Source organism: Diabrotica virgifera, chromosome 1, assembly GCF_917563875.1.
Source record: "Diabrotica virgifera virgifera chromosome 1, PGI_DIABVI_V3a".
Classification (NCBI taxonomy): domain Eukaryota; kingdom Metazoa; phylum Arthropoda; class Insecta; order Coleoptera; family Chrysomelidae; genus Diabrotica; species Diabrotica virgifera.
In genome coordinates, this window is record NC_065443.1 from 168,010,946 (window position 1) to 168,037,769 (window position 26,824).

At 31.9% G+C, this 26,824-nt stretch overlaps 1 protein-coding gene across 6 annotated transcripts in view; it reads left to right on the forward strand.

Moving 5' to 3' along the window:
- The window catches only part of LOC114341526 (RB1-inducible coiled-coil protein 1), a 604,353-nt gene that overhangs the window by 343,704 nt on the left and 233,825 nt on the right, over positions 1-26,824 (forward strand). For 5 of the 6 annotated variants that reach the window (XM_050641726.1, XM_050641728.1, XM_050641731.1 and 2 more), the window contains exons 4-5: positions 8,629-8,754; positions 23,890-24,115. In XM_050641726.1, the coding sequence (XP_050497683.1) occupies positions 8,629-8,754; positions 23,890-24,115 (352 nt within the window). The remainder of the gene's footprint in view (positions 1-8,628; positions 8,755-23,889; positions 24,116-26,824) is intronic. The other variant, XM_050641729.1, reaches the window with a different exon arrangement.

A 26,824-nucleotide genomic window follows, 5' to 3' on the forward strand; every position in this document is an offset into this window, starting at 1 on the left:
TTTTTTCTCTGTGAAATCATTATACCATCTCCATATTAATCTTATTTAGTGTACTTATACCATATGTAGAGAACAATTATTTTATTCCGTTTTTAACACGGTATACGTAAACCATCTATTCTAATTTTTATTATATGGCTGCTTCTCTTTCCATTTGCAAACATCTGGGCACAACTTGAACCATGAATAATTGAACCATGAACTTTTATTTCAGTTCCTGAACATGATTCCTTCCTTGACTGTTGATTTTCGCTAGTGGATGCGTTGAGTGCTTGATTTGAGTTATGAAGTTCAAAAAAAGCTAAATAGTCCATTCACTCACGGTAACATATTGCAAAACCTACAGATTTTCAAGAACTGCTTGGATTGGCATGAAATTTGGCATACACTTGTCGTTTGTCTACTCTATATTGTCATATTATGTATAAGTTTTTAGTTTGTGAAAACTGTCATTATAGATAGCAGTGCGTGAAGGGTTTAAAGTGTGCGTGAAGTAACAATGTATTTTACATGGGATTCACTTTTTCGCACTTTTTTGGCACACTTTCATATAATCAAATATCCTTAACTTTCGCGTTGCCATGGTGATGAATGAGCAATAAATTACAACAAAAGTTTTGACAGTTTTGTGGTTTAAAAGAAGTTAGAATTTTTAAATGTCAAAGTTCTAAAAATTGTAAAATAGAAATGAATTTCAGTGACGAAGAGTTACAGTTTTTTTATTTGTTTATCGTAGATAAAATATTATATTAAATTGTGCGTGAAGTACTTTTTGCGAACTTACGCGATATATAGCACTCGATCCGCTGTCGCTCGTGCTCTAAACTCTATACACCGCGTGCGTTCGCAAAAAGTATACTTCGCGAACTGTTTCATAAATAACTATTTTACACGGTTTTTCGTAAATTACTCAAAAATTAAGTATATTTTATTATCGAAAAAATAAACATTCTTAGCAAAAATACAACTTAAAATACAAAGTAAATAAATACATAAATAAATACAACTTAAAAAAAAATACAAAGTAAAAAAATGAGGTATACTGAATTCGCTCAGCCGAGATTCATTTTGACACATTCGGAATAGGAAACATACAACAAAAATTCCTACCTCACACTATTAACTGCTCAAATCAACGTAATCTTTCATTAAAAAAATAAGAATTATTGGAAGTAGTGGGAGTGTATGAGTGTATACTAAACTCATAAAATTTTGTGGAATTTATTTATACAAATATTTCTATTTTGTACAATAAATAATTTTCTCATTTGTTATTAATACATCCTAATGGTGCAAATAAATAATTATTGATTGGCATAAGGTTTATGTTATTTATGTCTGTTTACTATTATAATATTGGCTATGACGGCGGGTAAATAATTATTGTTTGCCCGCGTTTGGAAGGGTATGTCATAATCCCACAGGTATTTTCCTCACCAAAACCGAAACGGTTCTTTCAGGTAGATTTTACTAAAAGGCATTCAAGGAAATTATGTATCTACTACAAAATTACAGTAGGTACCTATAATAATAATTAATTAAATATAGTACTTTATTTTAGTCAAAATTGGAATTTTTACAAAAATAGCATGTTTAATAGAAAGTAATCGCGGTAATTCTTTACTGGTATTTGAAAATTTTATTTTTTATAAAATGAAAGTTTTAAAAAGTGAAGAAGTGTTCTGGAGATGTAATAAAACAACTTGTAGTGCGAAATTGTTTACTATTGGTGTAAATTGGAAAAACCAGCAAAAATTATACGCTAAGAGTTTGCAGCTAATTTGCCTGAAACAATTACTACGATTGATGTCAGTTACATAAGAAAATATACAATGATGAGCACGCTAATAACCGGCAAAATAGCTCAAAAGATGGAAAACATAATACATTGCGAAACAAAAAGAGATTAAACTAGTGGAGGTGGGAATTATCGTCATAAACGTATTAATTAACATTACATTACATAGTTTCCCACCTTTAGACGTCTGTGACAGGAGTATTTTATAAAAGTCTACTGTCACATTGACAGTTGTCATACTCCTGACAACTGTCAATGTGACAGTAGACTTTTATAAAATACTCCTGTCACAGACGTCTAAAGGTGGGAAACTATGTAATTTAATGTTATTTTAGACGTTTATAACGATAATTTCCACCTCCACTAGTTTCATTTCTTTTTGTTTCGCAATGGATTATGTTTTCCATCTTTTAAGCTATTTTGCCGGTTATTAGCGCGCTCATCACTGTATATATTTATCGACGAATAATAATGCCTCGATGAAAAATGATGAAGGGGGAAAATTTTCTCTTTATAAACTGTGTCAAAAGTAAGATAATTGTATTTAGTTGTGAAACAAATATAAGACTTTTAGCCACATTGAATTTTATACAGAGAGGGTAAAAATTATAGAATAAATTCATTTTCTCTAAAATGGACGATTTTGGAATAAAATTCCGAAACAGGTCGATTTTTATTTTTAAATTAAAATTTTGTGGCATATATATTTCATACTAGTCACGTTTGGTAGCTCATTTGAAAGGTAAAATAATTCTCTATTCAATAATATAAACATTAACATCATTATTTATATTTATACAGGGTAACTAAAAAAATAATTTTTTAATTAAATTAATTGACGCAGCAAGAAGAATGTAATTATGTAACTTATTTAACTCAAAATGCATTGTACTGTTGTCAGAGTAGAAAGTAGAAATTTTCACTTAAATTAAATCTCAAACAACCTCTCACGTGCCTCTTGGCAATTCGAACATTTAATTTAAGCGAAAAGCAATGTTTATTTGCCAAATAAACATTTTTTTCTATTCTCTGGCAGTATTATAATGTATTTTGAGTCAAATAAATTAAATACATTCTTCTTTTTGCGTCAATTAATTTAATCCAAGAATTATTTTTTGGCCACCCTGTACAAATAATTATGTTAATGTTTATATGTATTACTGAATAGAGAATTAAACACCCTTTCAAATGAGCTACCACACGACTAGTCACTAGTATAAAATATAGGCCAAACAATTGTAATTTAAAAGTAAAAATCGACCTGTTTCGGCATTTTTCTCCAAAATCGTCCATTTTAGAGAAAATGAATTTATTCCATAATTTTGCCCCTCTCGTATGTATGGCACATTTCTTACTGTACCACATATTATTTGCAGTTATTCACTAGTCTTGGGCTAAATTAATTTCTTTATTATACTGTTTACTGCCAAACAAAAAAACAGAAACTTACAACAATTTTTTTATTTATTAAAATCAGAAATGTTTAAAGCTTTCAAAATTGAGTTTAATCCTAGTAAAATTTTTGTAGATTTTGAAAAGGCTATACATTATACATAATGCAATCATTCAAATGTGTCCGAACACTGAAATACATGGTTGTAGATTTCACCTACACCAAGCTTGGTATAGAAAAATTCATTCTCTTGATTTAACATCAGAGTATACAGATGATTCTGAAGTAGGTAAGTGGCTCAAACAGACTTTTGGCCTTACATATAATATAAAACCAGAAGACGTATCAGATTGTTTTTTGTTTGATTTAATGTCATGCAAACCAGAAAATGAAATTTTAGATAGATATGTTGATTATTCAGTTGAAACTTATATAGACGAAAATACCATATTCTCCCCATATTTGTGGGCAGAGGCAAATTCTTCTGTTATTCGTACTGCGAATGCTTGCGAATCTTTTTCTTCGTATTATAATTCATCGTTTTATAATACGCATCCATCCATATATTATTATATCTTCTTAGAATTAATTAAAGAATTTCAGATATATACGTATGTTAAAATTTAAAGTTGGCATATTGCAAAACCCATCAAAGATAAAGAAGTTAAACTGAAATTGAAAAATAAATGTAGAAAATTTATTAATATCAGTCTAATCAAATGAAATGGATTTTGTAAAGTGTGTCTCTTAGTATAATAGTAAATATTAAATAATAATTTATACATTTTGCATATTTATTATCTATATTATAAATAAACTATTATAATAATGTAAGGAATTTAATGTCTTTTATTCGGATTTTGGATGCTTTCATAATAATCATTCTTAAATTACATCTATATTTTTATTTTATTATCTGAGTGAGTTGGTGAGGAAAATACCTACCGGATTAATAGGAACCCTTAAATTTGGTGAGGAAAATACCTGTCGGATTATATGTTTTTACTGGTTGGTGAGGAATTTACCTCCGCCCGGCTATGAGCAGGTATGTTTGGTTGTTTAGTAATGTCCAGTCACGTCTAGCAACCTAACTTCCTAAAAAAATTACCAATGTCAGTAGACAGTTTTGTCTCAGATTAGCAACTCGACTTTATGTATGAGTTGTAACTAATGAAAAATAGGTTCTTTTTCGTCAAGTTACAAATCGAATATTACAACGTGAAATAACCAAAAAATTGAGCACTTTTCTGGAATAATGCATAACAACATTTTTAAAGTGTTTATAAAAAGCTTTATTCTTGTTTTTTTTTTTTTAATTTTCTAGCAACAAAAGTAAGCAGGTTATGCTGAAAATAAAATTAGTCCTTTTCTGTTGGTAAAAAATCGTGAAAATCATCCCCTAATTAACAGCCCAAATAAAATTAATCGTTACCGCTTCACAAGTTACAAGTTCCATCTGTTCAAAGTGCTTATTTTTTAAAGGGCTTGAACGAGTCACTGGTCACGAGTGTATGCCAATTTTGAACAGCCACACCTTTTCTATGATACCAATTTTTGTCTTCCAGAAAAACAAAAATCCAAAATATTCCAAAAATCTCTAAGATTTTTGGTACCTATCACTAATAATTTTTAAGTTATTTTGAAAAAAGAAGCCTTTTTTAAAATAAAAAAAATTTACTTTACAACCAAATTTTTTCAAACAGAGAACTGTATAGAACAAAATAGAAATATGCTTTATTGTCACTGAAAATTTTACAATTTTATGGACAAAGCTTACATGCAGTCAAAAAATAACAGTAACAAATACAATTTACTATAATTAGATAAATCGTCAATATACAGTATATAAGAGTAATAAGAAAAATTAAAGAGATGGACAGAATACATAAATGAATTGTTCAAAGACAATAGAACAGAGCAGATGGAAGTCGAAGTAGAAGATGATACGGTTTTGAAGATATTAAAAGAAGAAATTAAATCGGCATTAAAAAACAGCAAAAATGGTAAAGCAGTAGGTCCAGACCAAATCCCAGTAGAAAGCTTAAAATGTATAAATGATGAAACCTTAGACATTATCGTAGACTTGTTTAACACAGTGTACAAAACAGGAAACATACCAAAACAATGGTTACTCTCAACCTTTTGTGCTATCCCTAAAAATACAAACGCTAAAGATTGCAGTGAATACAGAACAATATCATTAATAAGTCACATTCTCAAATTATTCTTGAAAATAATACATGGTCGTATAAACAAAAAACTAGAAGAAGGAATAGATGATAGTCAGTTTGGGTTCAGAAACGGACTAGGAACCAGAGAGGCGTTATTTGCTTTTAATGTGTTAGCTCAAAGATGCATGGACATGAATGTGGATGTGCATGTTTGTTACGTTGATTTTGAGAAGTCTTTTGACAAAGTAAGACATGAAAAATTAGTCCAAATTCTAAAGACAAAAAACATAGACAAAAGGGACTTACGAATAATAACAAACCTTTACTGGAATCAAAGAGCACAAATTGTAATAGATAACGAACCCAGTCCAGAAATTGAAATCAGGAGAGGAGTTCGGCAGGGATGTATTATGTCTCCATTACTCTTTAATGCATATAGTGAAGCCATTTTTGAAGAAGCATTGCTATCTCAAAGTGAAGGAATAATAATTAACGGAAGATCTATTAACAACATAAGATATGCAGATGACACCGTGATTATAGCAAGCTCTGCTGAACAACTCCAACTACTACTGAACAAAACAAACAATTTCTGTAAAGAATATGGACTAAAAATGAATATAAAAAAGACCAAATACAAGATAATAACTAAGAAAACAAACATACAAACAAGCATACATTTGGGAAATGTACCGATAGAAAGGGTTGATAAATACAAATACCTAGGAACCTGGATTTCAGAGAAAAATGATCAAACAACAGAAATAAGGACCAGGATAGAAATAGCAAGAAATGCGTTTGTAAAAATGAAAACAGTTCTCTGCAACAAAGACCTTAGCTTAGAACTGAGAGCAAGAGCTTTGAGATGCTACGTGTTCTCGATACTACAATATGGACTTGAAAGCTGGACATTAAAGCAAGAACACATAAATAAGCTACAGTCATTTGAAATGTGGTGTTACAGAAGAATGCTTAGAATAGCATGGACACAGAGGAAAACGAACACGGAAGTACTGCGAGAAATGGGTAAAGAATGCGAAATAATAAACACAATAAAAATAAGAAAGTTACAATATCTGGGACACGTAATGAGGGGACCGCGATATGAAATGCTAAGATTGATAATACAGGGAAAGATAAGAGGCGGAAGGAGTATAGGAAGAAGGAGAGTGTCATGGTTAAAGAATTTAAGGGACTGGTTTAGATGCAGTTCTATAGAACTCTTTAGAGCAGCGGTGGATAGAGTAAAGATAGTGATGATGATATCCAACCTCCGATTAGGAGACGGCACTTGAAGAAGAAGAAGAAGAAGAAGAAGAAGAAGAAGAAGAAGAAGAAGAAGAAGAAGAAGAAGAAGAAGAAGAAGAAGAAGAAGAAGAAGAAGAAGAAGAAGAAGAAGAAGAAGAGTATTAAAGAAAAACAAAAACAATATATTGCAAAATTTATATAAATTGCAAATTGAACATACAACAAATAAAATACAACATTAGGAACTAATAAGTTTAAGCTTCTGCATATAAAACCCAATTTTCTTAGTTATTCATTAAGAAATTCTTCTATTGAATAATATTATGGTCTTTTAGATAGATAGGCTTTTGTCATTTTACGGAACTTTGGGAAAGATGTTGCAGGTTTAAGTTGTAATGGGGGATGGTTGTATAGTTTTTTTGCCGAATATAATATAGATTTCTTTACTAACTCAGTGAACGGGATCGGTAAATAAATATCATAGGTTGAATTTCTGGTGGAGTAGAGATGATTAGGCCTTGCTGGAAAGACATGAAGGTGTTTACGAATTAAACAAACCGTTTCTAGAATATATAAAGATGGAAGTGTTAAAATTCCGTGATCTCTGAAGTAACTTCTGCAATATGTAGTTCTTCTGAGGCCAAACAGATATATTATTGCTCTTTTTTGCAATTTAAAAATAACATCAGATTGAGCAGCTGTACTAGAAACTAGAATCCCAAAAAAGAAGATGAGACTCGAACATCGAAAAATATAATATTTTAGAAGTTGCTAAATAGATTTCCCTAGAAATAGATCTTATTGCATATCAAGCTGAGGCGAGTTTCTTACTTAAAGAATCAATATGAAGGGACCATTTGATGTTGCTGTCAACGATACTGATCTGGCTGTTATTAAGAGGCAAAGGTTAAAGAGCTCTTTTATAGGATAATGCTACTGTCTTATCCACGTTAGTGGATAGTCAGTAAATTAGAGTCAGGCCAGATCTTTATCGTCAGTAGATCCGAAGTTATAGTTTCATGAAGAGTTGCAATAGTTAAGTTGCTCCAAGTGATACTGGTATCATCAGCAAAAAGAAAAATGTTTCCATCGATTTTTAAATTAGTGATGAACTTTGGACCCATGAAACTTACAGATCATATTATATTAAACAATACATAAGTAAAGTAACTTGTGGAGCGGTAACGATTAATTTCATTTGAGCTAATTAGGGAGTGATTTTCACGATATGTTTAACCAAAAAAAAGGAACCAATTTTATTTTGAGCGTAACTTGCTTACTTTTGATGCTAGAAACTTTTTTAAAAAACAAAAATAAATACTTTAAAAAAGTTGTGATGTTTTTTCCCCAGAAAAGTGCCTAATTTTTTGGTTATCTCACGTTGAAATATTTGATTTGGAACTTGACGAATAAGAGCGTATTCTTCATTAGCTACAACTCTGCTTCTACTGTACAGACCTCACATATACCTATACCATTTTTTTTCATTTTTTTTTTATAAGCTATAACTTTGCTAAGAATGATTTTTCGATAAAATACTAACTTTTTGAGGTATTTGCGAAAAACCGTCTAAAACGTGTTTTTTTTGTTGAAAAATTAACATATTCACTCTCAAATATCCCAAAGATTATTGACTTGTGAAAAAACTCTGTAGAACAAAATTTGTTTATAATTAGTCAGTTTATCCATTTCCGGACTTGTTTTCAACGTATATTTTTTTCGCCCCCTAGAAGTGGTGAAACTCACCCCAGGACAAAAGCACTCATCGGCACAATATGACTTTTTTTCTTTGACATGTTAGCTATGTTTATGCCTTTCGTGTGAATCCAAGCGGTTATTTAAAATTTGGAGCAAAAACCGTGAGTAAATGGACTACAAGTAAATATTATGTATAAAAAGAGTTAGAAAAAAAATTAAAAACCTCTTACAGTTTGTAGTTTGGCTTGTAAAAAAGTCAACTGAAAATGAATATATAAGATGTACGCTATGTGGATTTTTTTGTAAGTTACTTATTACAGGGTGGATCCGGATGGTGATGAAATAACTGTTAAAAAAGAGGAGAAAAAGGACCACACGGTTATTTTCTCAATATCGCCCGAAACTCATGACAGTTATTTAACCGGAAACGCACCATGCAATGCTGTGTGAGTATTATTATGGTTACAACTTTTTAATCAACACTACCATAAAAATATAAGCAAACATTTTTACAAAACAAAAATTTAAGAGAAGTATTCATTTTTATCGATATGAATATGTTTTATTTATTTTGACGTTTAATTTTTTTACCAAAAATAATATAATATGTAGATCAATAGGTCATAAAATTTTAAAAGTTTTGATATAGTGAAATTGGTAAAAGATTAATCCGGAAATTTTTGAGTTCATGATGAATAGTATAGTGTGTAAAAGCCAATTGGAATAAATAAATTATTTCGTGAATGAGTGATTTTGGAAATAAATCCCGAAACAAGTCGAATTTTAAATTATGATTTTTTGGCATATAGGTATGTAGGTTTTCCTTAAAGACAATCGTAACAAAAAATCCGTTTGATGTTTAACAGTTTTAATTAATAAAATAGATGACTAAATTATTGTTACTATTAAATTAACGAAATGTAAAACTGCTTGTGTAATTTGCGACCAAAATCTTACGTGTTCGTATTCTTACAAAAGGGAAATGTATTTATAGAATAATTTGCGTCTAATCAATATAATACCCGTCTAAGTATTATCCCTAAGAACAGGTCCGTCGCGTTTATGGTGTTAGAATCGACTGCCCGCTCTAACCAAAACAGTCTTCTGTCTTCCCCTCTCCATGCTTAAAATCCGAAACTATTAAAATTCTACTGCAATAAATTTCGATCCCTATTAGTAATAAAATTTGGTTCAATCTAAAGTTAAAAGTACTCCGCTACCGTCGCCGTAATCCCCAATTCGATCTGCACATCTGGGCCAACATCCATATGTGTGAGATCCTTATCCCGTTCTCGTACCAATAATTAAGAAAAATTATATACAGGGGAATTTAAAATATAAGGTAAACTATTTACAATCCTACATTCGGCCATCCTGTTCGGAATCCGACTCGGATTCCATGTAGTTATCTATCCACGGCTTCATGTACTCTGCACACGTTGAAGTGCTCTGAGGTCCATCATGGTATCCAGATTTCTTTACCTCGTACCTGTCATTTGGATTCACTTGTACTACCACGTACGGTCCAAAATATTTCTTCAGCAGTTTGAGTCCTCCACCAAACTGTGTTCTCTTGATGGCCACTAAGTCCCCTTTTTTATACATCCTCGGCCTTTTTCTTCGTAGATCATATCTGCGTCTATTTTCCTCTTGAATTTTGACTAACTGACGTCGACTCTTGTTTCTCAGCATCTCTCTATCTTCATAAAATTGTTTAATTTTCTCCTGTTCTATGATCTCCTTCATCCTCAGATCTTCTTTGTTCTTCATCTTCGTTCCGAACAGTACTTCAAACGGCGTCGACTTTATACTTCAGTGTTCGCAATAGTCTTCGAATTCCTTCGCCGTAAATGCGGTACCTCTGTCAGATATTATACGGAGCGGATTTCCGAAATCCTTTTGATGTCTCTTCACGCATTCTATAACTTTTTTTTTGCTTCCAAGTATACATTTAACGCAATAGGGATGTTCACAAAAAATTAAAAAGTCATTTCAAACATGTAAAACGATTAAGAAACACCCTAGGAATAATTGTCCAAAATTTCAACAAAATTGAAAAAGCCTTTCTATAAAAAATCTTTATTAGAAATCTAGCATTATTTTAAATTTCAAGAACGCTTCTCTATTGGCCTGACGTCACTAGTTGCATACCCCAAGCGCGCGCCATTCTCATAGTGTTACTGTTTACCTGTTTGACGTTTCAGGTCATTTTATTTTGTTCTCTTCTTGTTTTATCAGAGTTAAAGTGGAGTTTTATAGTGAATTTGTTTAGTTTAAAGTGGATAGACTGTTTGTAAGGACATATTTTGGGTTTTACAAAAATAAACAAATAAAATGGAAGAAGGTTTTCAGAAAGCCGATTCGTATAAACTACCGACTGTAGTGTAGATGTAACAATGGTGTATGATTTATTGGCATCTTGTAAAAAAATAAATCTACCACAGCTTTACTGAGTGTATATTCCATATAATTTTCCATGTCTTCTTTAAGCTAAAAAAATAAATGCTAATACTCCACGAAAAAAAAAAATAGAGAAAGTTGTATGCATGCATTGTACGCATGCATATTAATTGTATACATACATTGGCTGGTTATTACTTTACCTTGGTTAGGTGTATTAAAAATATTTTTATTCTTCTTCATGTGCCTTGTCCGTTGTGGACGTTGGCTATCATCATGGCAATTTTAATTTCATTTGAGGCGTTTCTGAATAACTCGATCGATTTTTGTCCAAATCATTGGCGTAAGTTTTTAAGTCATGAGTGTCTTTTCTTCCGGATCCGCGTTTGCTCTCTATTTTACCTTGCGTTATCAGTTGGAGTATACGATATTTATCATGCATCATGATATGACCGAAATATTTAAGATTTCGTTTCTTAATTGTAAAAGAGATTTCTTTTTGTTTTCCCATTCGACGCAATACCTGTACGTTGGTGTGGGTCGCCCAGGATATTTTGAGGATACGTGGGTACACCCACATCTCGAATGCCTCTAGCTTTTTCATTAATGTTTTCAATATTGTCCAGGCCTCTGCGCCATATAGCAAGACCGGAAATAATAACATTTTAGCAGCCGCATTTTTAGTGGGAGAGATATTATGTCGCAATGGGTGAAAATATTTCTCATGCATGTTGTTAAATGTTGCTATGTCCTTTTCAACTCTAGATCTTATTTCGGTTGTTTCGTATTTCGAGTTGACAACTTTTCCAAGGTAAAAAATATTTTTGAACTTGGGTATTATACATTTTCATTTCAACCAATCTTTTCACTAAATTATTAATGATTTTAATATAATATAAAGTCATACCTACATCGACATGTAGTTATTTCAAGGTTTACTTTTACTGTATGTATTATTAGAATCCCGTTTTTAGGAATATCCCAGTTTAAGGAATACAAATTTGAGGTCCCGAAACTTTTTCATTTACTCTTTAAGGGGGTAATTTTTTCGAATCCTGTGAAAACTAATAAGTATTTTTGAAAAATGTAAATGCAGAAAGAACAATTACATTATTACCAAGGGCCGAAAGTCTCTGGAAAACTTCTGTTTATTTTATCAAGTTAGTTTTTTAAGTTAGTTATTTTAAGTTCTAGCTGCAACAAACCATTTCTTTTTCTGTTTTAAATTGGCTGGAACGGTAATAAAAATCTTGTCAGAACTGTTTTTTGATGTATTTACACACCCAGGAACAAAACACCACTTATTTGGCTTTATTTTTAATAATTAAATACGTAAAAAACTGCGCACATTCAAATACACTGAGTAAATAAGTATACAACACTAGTCGTCGATCAAAGAAGTTACGACTGCTGACGTCACAGACCGTAGCCTCGCTGCAGGGTACCGTTTTTCTAGCCTCTAAGAAAATCAACATTATGAACTCATTTATCTTAAAAAATATACATTTTTAAACAGTTTTATGATTGTTACGTTTTTATATGCCTTGGAATCTATTGAATTTAACTATATTTAAAAATGAGTGAACATCCCTATTCCCTCTGCAGTGCTCGATTTTTTCTCTAAGATTTGGAATGTAACATCCTCTTCGAATCAAATCTTAGTTTTTGTTACAGCAAAATGTCCTACCTCGTGTAAGCTTCTAATTACTTCTGTTTGCATTCTTTTCGGAGTGACTAACACTTCCTTGCCGTCTTCGTATTTAAAAGGAATATTGTTTTTTATAAAGAAGTCCTCGTATGTTTCCGTCGTCTTTGTCTTGTCGGGTTCGTAACTTTTGACTACTCCCTCTATATCCGTCTTTATTTTTTTATCTTCTGTATGGTTCAGCTGAAAATCATGATTGACTGTCGTCTCGCTAATTACTGTAATCCTCCTTATAAAAGTATCTAATCTTTTTTTAGATAAAATTATTCCGTCTTCGGCTATTGTAACTTCCGCTTGTCTCAGTATATTGTTTCCGAGAATAATTTACGTCCCTCAAGTTAGCAGAACAATGTCAGCAGAACACAGTTATTCTTATACCATAATTAAGTGTTAATTTAATGCTAATTTAATGTTCCAAGAAAAAATTTATTGCTCTTCTTCTTTAAAAGTTATCGCATGTTCTGCTAACTTGAGACTCAAGTTAGCAGAACAAAGTCAGCAGAACACAGTTATTCTTATACCATAATTAAGTGTTAATTTAATGCTAATTTAATGTTCCAAGAAAAAATTTATTGCTCTTCTTCTTTAAAAGTTATCGCATGTTCTGCTAACTTGAGACTCAAGTTAGCAGAACACAGTTATTCTTATACCATAATTAGGTGTTAATTTAATGCTAATTTAATGTTCCAAGAAAAAATTTATTGCTCTTCTTCTTTAAAAGTAATCGCATGTTCTGCTAACTTGAGACTCAAGTTAGCAGAACAAAGTCAGCAGAACACAGTTATTCTTATACCATAATTAAGTGTTAATTTAATGCTAATTTAATGTTCCAAGAAAAAATGTATTGCTCTTCTTCTTTAAAAGTTATCGCATGTTCTGCTAACTTGAGACTCAAGTTAGCAGAACACAGTTATTCTTATACCATAATTAAGTGTTAATTTAATGCTAATTTAATGTTCCAAGAAAAAATTTATTGCTCTTCTTCTTTAAAAGTTATCGCATGTTCTGCTAACTCGAGACTCAAGTTAGCAGAACAAAGTCAGCAGAACAGTTATTCTTATACCATAATTAGGTGTTAATTTAATGCTAATTTAATGTTCCAAGAAAAAATTTATTGCTCTTCTTCTTTAAAAGTTATCGCATGTTCTGCTAACTTGAGACTCAAGCTAGCAGAACAAAGTCAGCAGAACACAGTTATTCTTATACCATAATTAAGTGTTAATTTAATGCTAATTTAATGTTCCAAGAAAAAATTTATTGCTCTTCTTCTTTAAAAGTTATCGCATGTTCTGCTAACTTGAGACTCAAGCTAGCAGAACACTAGGTCAAAAATTTGATAAATCATTTATAATTTAATGCCAAAGTATTCTTGGAATTAAATTCTAATTTAATGTTCCAAGAAAAAATTTATTGCTCTTCTTCTTTAAAAGTTATCGCATGTTCTGTTAACTTGAAACTCAAGCTAGCAGAACACTAGGTCAAAAATTTGATAAATCATTTATAATTGAATGCCAAAGTATCCTCTGAATTAAATGCTAATTTAATGTTCCAAGAAAAAATTTATTGCTCTTCTTCTTTAAAAGTTATCACATGTTCTGCTAACTTGAGACTCAAGCTAGCAGAACACTAGGTCAAAAATTTGATAAATCATTTATAATTGAATGCCAAAGTATTCTCTGAATTAAATGCTAATTTAATGTTCCAAGAAAAAATTTATTGCTCTTCTTCTTTAAAAGTTATCGCATGTTCTGCTAATTTGATAATCAAGCTAGCAGAACACTAGGACAAAAATTTGACAAATGAAAGACTAAATTATTATCGAGGGCCGAAAATCCCTTAGAATAAATAAAAGGTTTCTTTTCAACGAGATAATTGGAACTAATAACCACACCACATTTTCTCTTAGTTTGTCACCCCTGTAACTTATTAAAATAAACATTATAGAAGTTTTCAGGGAATTTCGGCCCTCGGTAAGACTGTAATCTTTCATTCTGTGTTTAAAATTTTTCAAAAATAATTACTAGTTTTCTCAGGATTCGAAAAAAATGAATCCCCATTTGAATAGCATTGCAGCCGAAAATACGTACCCATCCCCTTAATGAAATTGATTTATCTCTTAAATATAAATAAACATACCAGTTTTCGGACTTCTAAATATTTTTTTTTATTTTTTTTGGAAATTCAAAAAAGAAAAAAATTTAAATCGATTTTTCTAGAAAACGGTGTATTCTATCGACTTAAATCTAGTGTACCTTTTAGTTGTAGAATATCTCACAATTTAATAATCCAGAGTCAAACATGCTCCAAAATTAAAGATAAAAAAAATATGCGATAAAATATCTATTGCCCACCCAAAACGGACGCCTATGACCGGTACTAGAAATTCATAATGCATGGAATGGATTTATCTCTGGAAGATAAATATGTGTACCAATTTTTATTTTTGTCAATAAAAGCGTTCTGGAGTTATTTAAGGAAAACTAATTAAAGGACGCCATTTTCAAAGAGCTGTAGCTCCCTTAGGAAGCATTTTCTGACTAGGTGAATTGGGTTAAATTGTCTTAAAATTATCTGAGGAATCTCCTGTCTTCTTTTGTGGGTAGAGAAAAGTTATCGTTTTTGTAAATAGTAGTGTTCTAGAGATATTTAAGAAAAACTAATTCCATACGCCATCTTCGAAGAATCTCCAGTCTTCGCTTGTCGGGAGAGTTTCTGGATACCCTGTATACAGTGATGAGCGCACTAATAACCGGCAAAATAACGCAAAAGATGGAAAACATATTAAGTTGTGAGATAAAAAGAAATGAACCTAGTGGAGGTGTTAAATTAAGCGATAGTAACTTATAGATTGACATTATATTAATTGTTTCCCACCTTTAGACGTATAGGACGAATTTGAGAAATGCCACTGTCACAGTGACAATTTTAGTTGACATACTCCTCTGATACGTATAAAGGTGGGAAACAATCAACATAATGTCAATTTATATGTTACTATCGCTAAATATAACAATTCTACTAGTTTTATTTCTTTTTATCTCACCATTTAATATGTTTCCATCTTTTGCGCTATTTTTCCGGATATTAGCACGCTCATTACTGTATAGCCTGGTTAGGCTGGCAATGTGTTATATTTTCTCGACTCTGCTTTACGGGATAGAAGCATGGACACTTAACGCGTCGACTACTAAAAATTTGGAAGCATTTGAACTGTGGGTGTCAAGAAGAATCCTGAAGACATCATGGACCGAGCATGTAACAAATAACGAAGCCATGGGAAGAGTCAACAAAGGAATGGAAATATTGGAAACAACATACTTCCGTCGTGGATATGGCACGTAAAGAAGAAGACCAGAGTATTCTCTGAATTAAATGCAAATTTAATGTTCCAAGAAAAAATGTATTGCTCTTTTTTAAAAGTTATCGCATATTCTGCTAACTTGAATTCAAGCTAGCAGTAGTTCAACTTTAACATTGAACAGTAGTTCAATAATTATGGATAAATCATCAAATAATTGAATACCACAGTATTCTCTAAACTAAATGCAAATGAAATGTTCCAACAATAAATTTAATTCTCTTTTTTTTTCGGAAAACAAATTTAATTCCACTAGTCCACTAATACCTAGAGTTACGTTGTTATTCTTTGAAGGGGTCAAACCTTACTGGGGCTGTATTGTACAAATTCCTTTACAGCTCTTTATGGCATGAGATTTTATAGAATTTCTAGACACCTGCTGCAAGGAAACAATCAATTGTATGTACAAAATGGATCTTACCCGCACATTTCAAGAAACAGATGATAAACATTCGCGTTTGGTCGGACGAAGCCATGGGAATTTTACCAATATTTACCAAAAGCAGATGCGATTAGAAACTCTATAACCATTCTTCTTCAATGCACAATTGAAGTTTTTTTACCATTATTATTCGTCAATATTGCTTCAATAATATTGACCGTGACCGCCTTTCTGACAATTCAACAAAATTAAAATCTTAGCGATTATCAACGGTTCGGAATGTAACGTTGTCGATAATAATAAAAAAATATCATTTTACAATGACTTCCGACTCAGCAATAAAAAAAAAGGATTTCAGTACCACTACAGTATTTCTCATGATCATCTTTCAGTGCGTCACAGTTTTTCGATTTCTTTCTAACGCATTAAATTGTATGTGACAGAAAAAAAGGCATGTCGGGGATTACATTTCGTCGGTGACATTTTTATAACATTTATTCTAGTTATTCTAGTTGTCGATAGATGGCGCCATAATAAAAAAATATTTTTTTTAATTAGATAATAATATTAAAAAATATAATCTGTATAATTTATAAGACTATACAAATCAAAGAAAATACCATTTTATAAATGCAAGAAACACATTTGATTTGTTTTTATTCCAAATTGAAAATAAAATGTGACAACTGTCAGATTTAACTAAAATGTCAAGTTAGAATAAATGTCATAAATGTGTATTATTTACTTTTTCCTATCATTTGTTACGCACTGAAAAATGATCATGAAAAGCACTGTATTAATAGGTCTGGATCCTGCGTATGAAAAAAAAGTTGATTAATAGCAAGCTGAAATTTTGTTAATAGCTTAAGGGTGTCTAGTCGGTCAAACTTTGATATGTGGGAACACTGGAACAGGGGAAGTTTTAATTGTGGAACAGGTTAAAAATTTGGAACGGTCCGACCACGAAAACGGCACATGTATTTTGTCCGACAGAACAGACTTAAACTCTCCGAACAGAGATTAAACTCTCATGCAAAAATCAGACTGTAATTTATCACCAAATGGGCATATTAATGAGTGGAACACGTAGAATATGTCAAATGACAGGAATTATGACAGGTATGACAATAGAAGACAGGAGATTCCTCAGATAATTTTAAGACAATTTAACCCAATTCACCTAGTCAGAAAATGCTTCCAAAGGGAGCTAGAACTCTTTGAAAATGGCGTCCTTTAATAAGTTTTCCTTAAATAACTCCAGAACGCTTCTATTGACAAAAATAAAAATTGGTACACATATTTATCTTCCAGAGATAAATCCATTCCATGCATCTGCTAACTTGAGTCTCAAGTTAGCAGAACATGCGATAACTTTTAAAGAAGAAGAGCAATAAATTTTTTCTTGGAACATTAAATTAGCATTTAATTCAGAGAATAATTTGGCATTCAATTATAAATGATTTATCAAATTTTTGACCTAGTGTTCTGCTAGCTTGAGTCTCAAGTTATCAGAACATGTGATAACTTTTAAAGAAGAAGAGCAATAAATTTTTTCTTGGAACATTAAATTAGCATTTAATTCAGAGAATACTTTGGCATTCAATTATAAATAATTTATCAAATTTTTGACCTAGTATTCTGCTAGCTTGAGTCTCAAGTTAACAGAACATGCGATAACTTTTAAAGAAAAAGAGCAATAAATTTTTTCTTGGAACATTAAATTAGAATTAAATAACACTTAATTATGGTATAAGAATAACTGTGTTCTGCTGACTTTGTTCTGCTAACTTGAGTCTCAAGTTAGCAGAACATGCGATAACTTTTAAAGAAGAAGAGCAATAAATTTTTTCTTGGAACATTAAATTAGCATTTAATTCAGAGAATAATTTGGCATTCAATTATAAATGATTTATCAAATTTTTGACCTAGTGTTCTGCTAGCTTGAGTCTCAAGTTAGCAGAACATGCGATAACTTTTAAAGAAGAAGAGCAATAAATTTTTTCTTGGAACATTAAATTAGCATTAAATTAACACTATTAATTATGGTATAAGAATAACTGTGTTCTGCTGACTTTGTTCTGCTAACTTGAGTCTCAAGTTAGCAGAACATGCGATAACTTTTAAAGAAGAAGAGCAATACATTTTTTCTTGGAACATTAAATTAGCATTAAATTAACACTATTAATTATGGTATAAGAATAACTGTGTTCTGCTGACTTTGTTCTGCTAACTTGAGTCTCAAGTTAGCAGAACATGCGATAACTTATAAAGAAGAAGAGCAATAAATTTTTTCTGGGAACATTAAATTAGCATTTAATTCAGAGAATACTTTGGCATTCAATTATAAATAATTTATCAAATTTTTGACCTAGTGTTCTGCTAGCTTGAGTCTCAAGTTAGCAGAACATGTGATAACTTTTAAAGAAGAAGAGCAATAAATTTTTTCTGGGAACATTAAATTAGCATTTAATTCAGAGAATACTTATTAAATTAGCATTTATCAAATTTTTGACCTAGTATTCTGCTAGCTTGAGTCTCAAGTTAACAGAACAAGCGATAACTTTTAAAGAAAAAGAGCAATAAATTTTTTCTTGGAACATTAAATTAGAATTAAATTAACACTTAAACATGGTATAAGAATAACTATGTTCTGCTGACTTTGTTCTGCTAACTTGAGTCTCAAGTTAGCAGAACATGCGATAACTTTTAAAGAAGAAGAGCAATAAATTTTTTCTTGGAACATTAAATTAGCATTAAATTAACACTTAATTATGGTATAAGAATAACTGTGTTCTGCTGACTTTGTTCTGCTAACTTGAGTCTCAAGTTAGCAGAACATGCGATAACTTTTAAAGAAGAAGAGCAATAAATTTTTTCTTGGAACATTAAATTAGCATTAAATTAACACTTAATTATGGTATAAGAATAACTGTGTTCTGCTGACTTTGTTCTGCTAACTTGAGTCTCAAGTTAGCAGAACATGCGATAACTTTTAAAGAAGAAGAGCAATAAATTTTTTCTTGGAACATTAAATTAGCATTAAATTAACACTTAATTATGCTATAAGAATAACTGTGTTCTGCTGACTTTGTTCTGCTAACTTGAGGGACGTGAATAATTTCAACGTCTAGTGCTCCTTTTGGAATAACATGAAATAAAATATTAAAATCCTCTCCTTGAATTTCTACCATTTTATTAAATGAACCTAAAGTTTTAACTCTCGTACCTCCTAATCCACTTAAATCTAATATGTTTTGTGAAAGAATCACGTCATCAAAATATTTTTCAAAAATATCTTCTCGTACTGAACTAATGTCACTTCCTGTATCCAATAATGCACGTAGTGATAATTTTCCAACCTTCAATGTTACCGAGTTTTTATACCCCAAGTTAACAACATTTACATGTCTAGAAGTTGATGGTTCTTCTTCTTTCTCATTGCATCGAAAAGACCTGTGTCCAAACTGATTGCATCTAAAACATTTTACTCCCTTGGCTTTGTCAGGACAATCCGTCGATCTGTGTCCTTCAATCCCACAATTGAAACATTTTTCTTCCTTTCTATTCCTACTTTGAGGCGCTCTTCTTTCATCTCGTCTAACGTCCTCGTTCGTCCACGTCTGTTTATGCGTCTCGGTTTTAACTGATTTTTGCGTCGTCTGTTTTTTAATCAATGCGTACAGTTTAATCTTCTCTTTAAAATCATTGAAATTTTTGGCACCATAAAGTATTACTTTATTAGCAGGGTCGTCCATAATTCCCTCAATTATATACTGCATTATGACTTCATTTTCGATGTTTCCTCTCCTACCGATTTCTCTCATTTTTAGTACATACTCCTGTACGCTTTCACCTTGTTTCTTCTTTCTATTCATCAGCATTTTGTGTCTTTCGGCACTACTTATTTTGTTCTCAAACTCTGTTGTCAGTCTCTTCTTCGAGAGCTTCCAGCTATTAACTCCTTTCTCTGACTGTATATACAGTTTAGCTATTCCTTTTAGAGAGCGTTTAGCAAAAATTAGCATTTGCAAATCATTCCATCCCATCAGATTGGAAATTTCTTCAAAATCAGCGATCCATTTTCCTATGGGATAATCGTCTTTTCCGTCGAAATTTCTTATACTGTCCTCTACGTTTCTAAAAGTTAAGGCAAATGAATCATTCAGTCTACCTCTCGTCATTTTGTTTGATTTTGATCTATTCCTCGTAAATAAATCCGTCGTCCTTTCATCATCCTTTTCATCATCGCCGTCGGTAACGTCTTTACCTTCTTCCTCGTGATAAGCGTCTTTATCACTATTTGCGTCGTTATCTTCATTATAGCGATCGTCTTCAATAACGTCTTTACCGTTTTCCTTGTGATAAACGTCTTTATCACCGTCATCATCGCTAGCGTCTTCGTCTTCATCGTCATTCTCGTCTTCAAGATTGAATTCGTTCAAAAATGAACAAATACGTTCAATCACGTCCTCTTCTGAACCAGTGTAGTTCAGATCTAAAACAATGCAAACTGCTACTAAGTCCGGCATACTTAGTTTGTTTTTAATGTCTTCTATTTTTGCGGAATATTCCTCGGATTCTTTATCCCACGCAAAATTTGTAAAATTCCGCAAATTCTTCCTAGTTTGTCGCGGCAACCCTTTATCCCCGTACGCGACAACATGCAACGCCTTAACAGCACTTAATGCCGAATTTTTAAGGTTTAAACTAATTTTTGGAAAATCGTTAAGAGTTTGTTTAGACTGCATTTTAAAAAGGTATATAATAATAAAAAAAAACAAAAATAAAAAGATAAATTATCTTTTAACTAAAAAGTTAGATTATTTTTTTCCGTGTGCAAATTGTATTTGTGAACTGTAGAATTGTAGTCACTTTTACTCAAAAATTATCAATATCTACTACAAATAGTAACAAAGTTATGATTTAAAATAAATAAATAAAAAGAAACAATGAAAAAAAAAACAAAAAGAAGTTAATCGTTAAATAATAATTTATGATAGTTCTTTCGCAACATTCACTGTTTATCGTCAAAGTTCCAGTTCACAGCTCCTCGAAAAAAATAATCTTTGGTCAGATTTCTAATTTCCAGACACCAGACCAAAGTGTCTTGACTACTTTTAAAATATTGGAACAAACACACCTGATTTCTCCTTGGTAATACTTGCTATGATTGCGTCTCGTCGTCGTCGTCGTCACTGCCCAAACAGCCGTCGTATTTGCCTAAGAGCGTCGTCTACACTGTACTAGCCTGCTACTCCACCAACACAACCATTCACCAACAGTTCACAAAGTCCGGAAGTCACCAATAGTTTAAAAAAGTCCGAAAATCACCAACAGTTTCTACGTTTCTTGAACAGTCATAAACAGTTTCCAAAAATTACGTCACGTCACCTGAGTCGATTTTTTAATTACACGTCACTTTACGGTATTTCGCGAACTTTATAACGAAATTGTCTTTCTTAGATCCGCGGTTTGAGCCCCCAAATGTAGGTTTTCCTTAAAGACAATCGTAATAAAAGTCCGTTTGATGTTTAACAGTTTTAATTAATAAAATAGATGACTAAATTATTGTTACTATTAAATTAACGAAATGTAAAACTGCTTGTGTAATTTGCGACCAAAATCTTACGTGTTCTTATTCTTACAAAAGGGAAATGTATTTATAGAATAATTTGCGTCTAATCAATATAATACCTGTCTAAGTATTATCCCTAAGAACAGATCCGTCGCATTTATGGTGTTAGAATCGACTGCCCGCTCTAACCAAAACAGTCTCCTGTCTTCCCCTCTTCATGCTTAAAATCCGAAACTATTAAAATTCTACTGCAATAAATTTCGATCCCTATTAGTGATAAAATTTGGTTCAATCTAAAGTTAAAAGTAGTCCGCTACCGTCGCCGTAATCCCCAATTCGATCTGCACATCTGGGCCAACATCCATATGTGTGAGATCCTTATCCCGTTCTCGTACCAATAATTAAGAAAAATGATATACAGGAGAATTTAAAATATAAGGTAAACTATTTACAATCCTACAGGTATATCATACTAGTGACGTCATTCTGGGCTTGATGACGTACTCGATGATTTTTTAAATGAGAATAGGGATCGTGTGCTAGCTTATTTGAAAGGTTATTCAATTATATATTCAGTAATATAAACATTAATATAATTATTTAGACAGGGTGCCACAAAAAATTCTTTTTGATTTAAATTAATTGACACAAAAAGAAGAATGTATGTAATTTATTTAATTCAAAATACATTTTACTGCTGTCAGAATACAGAAAAAAAAGTTTGCCTGACAAATAAACATTGCTTTTGGCTTAAATTGAATGTTCCAACTGACAAGAGGCACGTGGGTGTCAGCTTGAAGATTGGATTTAAGCGAAAAGCAACGTTTATTTGTAATATTAACATTTTTTCTGCTTTCTGACAATAGTAAAATGTAGTTTAAATTAAGTAAATTACATGCAATCTTCTTTTTGTGTCAACTAATTTAATTAAAAAAAATGTTTTGTGCCCTGTATAAAGAATTATTTTAATGTTTATATTACCAAATAGAGAATTGAATATCCTTTCAAATGAGCTAATTAGCACCCTATTCTCATAAGAAAATCATCGATTACATCATCATTTCGGGATTTATTTTTAAATTGGCTCATTCGCGAAATAATGAATTGATTCCATTTGGCTTTTACACACGGTCTAATATCAGAATTACATTTCTCATTATTCAGAATTATAAAATATTAATAATGAAAATATTTTTTCATCCACAATAATTTACTTCCTACAGATAAAAAAACTGTAAAAAATTATTTTAATAGTTATTTATGATACAGTACGTAAATCGTTCAGCTGGACATAGGGAATATACATTGAGAGAATTGTGGCAACTGCGCTAACCTGTGTTAGTTGAAACTTGTGTTCGAGTAGGAGTTTTTGGTGCAATAGAGCTGTTGGAACGAATAGAATGAGTGAGTTTTGAAACAAGGTTGTCCATAAATAAATCAAAAACTAAGTTTATGATTAATAAGTTAATAATTTTACTTTAATTTTTAAAATATTTTGTATTTAAAAACTAATTTCAAAATTAAACAGTTTTCCCATTACCTTAGGCCAAAAATATTTAGCTACTACATTATCATATTTTGACGTTTATTTGTCAGTCGAAATGATTTGTCAATTTTGAGGTTAATGCCCCTTAATGTTAACAACCATATTGTCATCGAGAGAGCTCAGTTGCCACAATTATCTCAATATAATACAATGTATGTATTTATATATCTAAATATATACAATGTATGTTCACTATGTCCAGCTGAGCGATTTACGTACTGTATAAGTGTTAAATGTACACGTTTAAGGTACGCATGTGAAAGTTTGCAGAATGAGCGAAGTGAGTTCTGCCATTCACATGAGTGCCTTAAAAATGTACTTTTTAACACGCATATCATACAATATTTTTTCTACAAACGTAATTACAGGACAAATATCTACAAAATCTTTTACTTGAACTTGACTGACATTCCATTTTTATATTTTTTGACATTACATCAAAATTGCCTATACGGTCAATACGAACTGCAGTGCCTTAAAAATTTTAAAGCACTAGTGCCTTAAAGTAGCATTTTTAACGCTCGTATGGAGTGCTTAAAATTGCATTTTTAACACGGTTGTAGAAAGAATATAATATTTTGTAGTATTTGTCAATTATTTTATTTTGGTTCATAGTTTTAACAATGATCTGAGAACGCTACAAAGGATACCGGTATTGCCAGTTCTTCTACTGAAGAATCCGCGATTAGCCATAACCGATTCGAAAACTTCGGAAGAAGATGAAGAATCTAACACATCACAAACTAGCATTACTGGAAGGGAAGTGAGCATTTACGATTGGATGTGCGGTTCTGACACCATGGACAAACTGTATGATCATTGTTGCAGAGGTATTGAACAGGTAAGGTGTATTTTTAGGTACCACTCAGAGTTTCACACATTCATTTTTAAATTCAGTAATTTTTTTCCAATTTCAAAGAGGTGGAACTTTTTTCTGCCGAATTGCACAAAAATTTTTTGCAAATAGTTTTTGTACATATTTTATATTAAAAGCCCCTAATGGAATTTTTTTGGATATTTGCTTTTAAACCCCTCATCTGAACCTCTAAATATCGAGAATTTTGATACCTTCTTGAGCTAATATACCTTACCCTATTGACCTTTCCCGCTAAACCATACATTTTTGATTGGACTCTTTGTATTACATATCTTGATATTTGATGGTTTTGAGCAACCACAGAGTTGGACACCATAGGTCCAAATTGATTTTATCATAGATTTATCATAGATTTATATTCAGTTTATTTTCAATAGTGAGTTTTTATTTTCGACCCATAAGCCAGCTCATTTGTAGTATTTTGATGTTAATCTGGGTGTTCTTGGCTTGAATGTGTGACTTCCATGTTAATCTTTTGTCGGTTAGTCCGAAATATTTAACTTGTGTGCTGACTGGTAATTGTGTATCATTTAATGTTATTGTTGGACATAGTACATCCCTTCGGTTTGTAAAAATAACTTGGATTGAGTTAGTTTCATTTACTTTCACTTTCCATTTGTTGAGTTATTTGCCCAATTGGTCAAGGTATTTTGCAGTTGTGCAGATGTGATAATGGGGTCTTCATTGACAGTGATTATGGTGGTGTCATCGGCGAATGTTGCGATTTGGGTTGTTTCAGTGATTGGGATATCTGCGGTAAATAATAGGTAAAGGAGAGGACCCAGGACTCTAACCTTATGGTACGCCTTATTTAATGGGAAAATATGTGGAAATTGCTGTGTTATATTTTACTTGAAAGTAACAATCTTCAACGTCTTCTTCTTCAAGTGCCATCTCCGCGACGGAAGTCGGCAATCATCATAGATATTCATTCGGACTTTGGAGTCGGCTGAGGCTGCTCTGAAAAGTTCATTTGATGTACATCCGTACCATTCTCTCTGGTTGCGCAGCCACGATATTCTGCGTCTCACTATGCTTCTTTTTCATTGATTCTTTCCCTGCATAATGAGTTGGAGCAAGTTGCATCTCTCTCCACATGTAATATGTCCGAGATATTACAATTTTCTGGTTTTGATTGTATTTAAGACTTCCATTTCTTTATTCATCTTTCTCAGAACATCTTTGTTTGTTACGGGTTGTGTCCATATTTTCAGAATTTTTCTATACACCCACAACTCAAATGATTCCAGTTTTTTCATTGTTCCGGCATTCAAGGTCCAAGCTTCCATTCCGTAAAACAAAGTCGAGAAAACGTAGCACCTAGCCAACCTTACTCTTAGCTCTAACTTCAGATCTCGTGTGCAGAGCACTTTCCCCATTTTGTTAAAATTCGCTCTAGACTTTTTTATTCTAATTTTAACCTGTAAGTAATTATTTATGGAGTTGATCATTGTTCCAAGATATGCATATTGGTCTACTCGTTCGACATTGGTTCCGTTTATGAGGAGGTTCTCGTTATTTATTTGCGTTTTAGACATTCTCATCTTCAACGTAGGATTTCATAATTAGGTAGTAGGGGGTTGGAAGAATGCTTTTGATTTTGTATAAGAGTCCATATGCCATACTCTGTCAAATGTTCTACATCTGAGAATGCCGCTGTACAATATTTTTTTCCTCAATAGCGGTAAGGATTTTTGTTATAATTTTATGAGCCTCTTGTGTTGTGGAGCATCTCTCTCTAAAACTAAACTGGTGTATGGGTATTTCTACGTCTAGGTTAATGCCCTTCTTCAGTCTATCAAGTAGTAGTCTTTCTAAGATCTTAGACATTGTCGGCACCAGACTGATTGATCGATAGCATGACATTTTATTTGGAGGTTTGCTCGGTCTGTGTATCGTTATTATTTGAGCAAATTTCTATGTAATTGGGAAATATGTCAGTCTGATTACACTATATTATATTGTAGTTAACATGAAGCATTCTCTTCTCGAAAGATTTTTCAGTATTAATCCTGTTATTAGTTCAAATCGAGGTGCTGTGTGGTTATTACATTTTCTATTTCTTGTTTCACTTGTGATGGACTAAATGGTGTTATTTGGGGCGTCATAGGACAAGCACTATCCAGAGTCCAGAAAGTCTCTTTTTAAGTTTCCATCGTTATTAAAAATTAAATACCAGCTAGGTTTTCTGCAAATGTTGACGCTTTTTCCTGGTCTGATCTTTCCCAAGTACGTCATCTTTCTTACTTGGTGGGTTGTGTTCTGTAGGTCTCTTAAGCCGGACACTCACGATACTGCGGCGTCTTTTAATGTTGTCGAATTTGACTAATTGATAAAAATTTTGATCGTGTGTGAGCGTGCATCTAACAAAATCGTTACAATTTTACCACAGAGAAACTGACTCTGTCTACTGCCTGCTGTGGTACTGCAGAATCGATATCATCGACTATTTTGTCGAACGACACCGCAGTATTGTGAGTGGCCGGCTTTAAGGGTTTTTGTTGCCTTTCATATTGAATGATCTTCTTTGGACAAGGTACTAATGTATAGTGATGTTGATTATAGTTACTTTCGAGTATTCGTTACAAATCGTTACTTTTGTATAAAGTAATCATTTAAAGTATTCGTTACTTTGATTACTTTTGTTACTTCTGTAGGTATTTGAGTACCGGT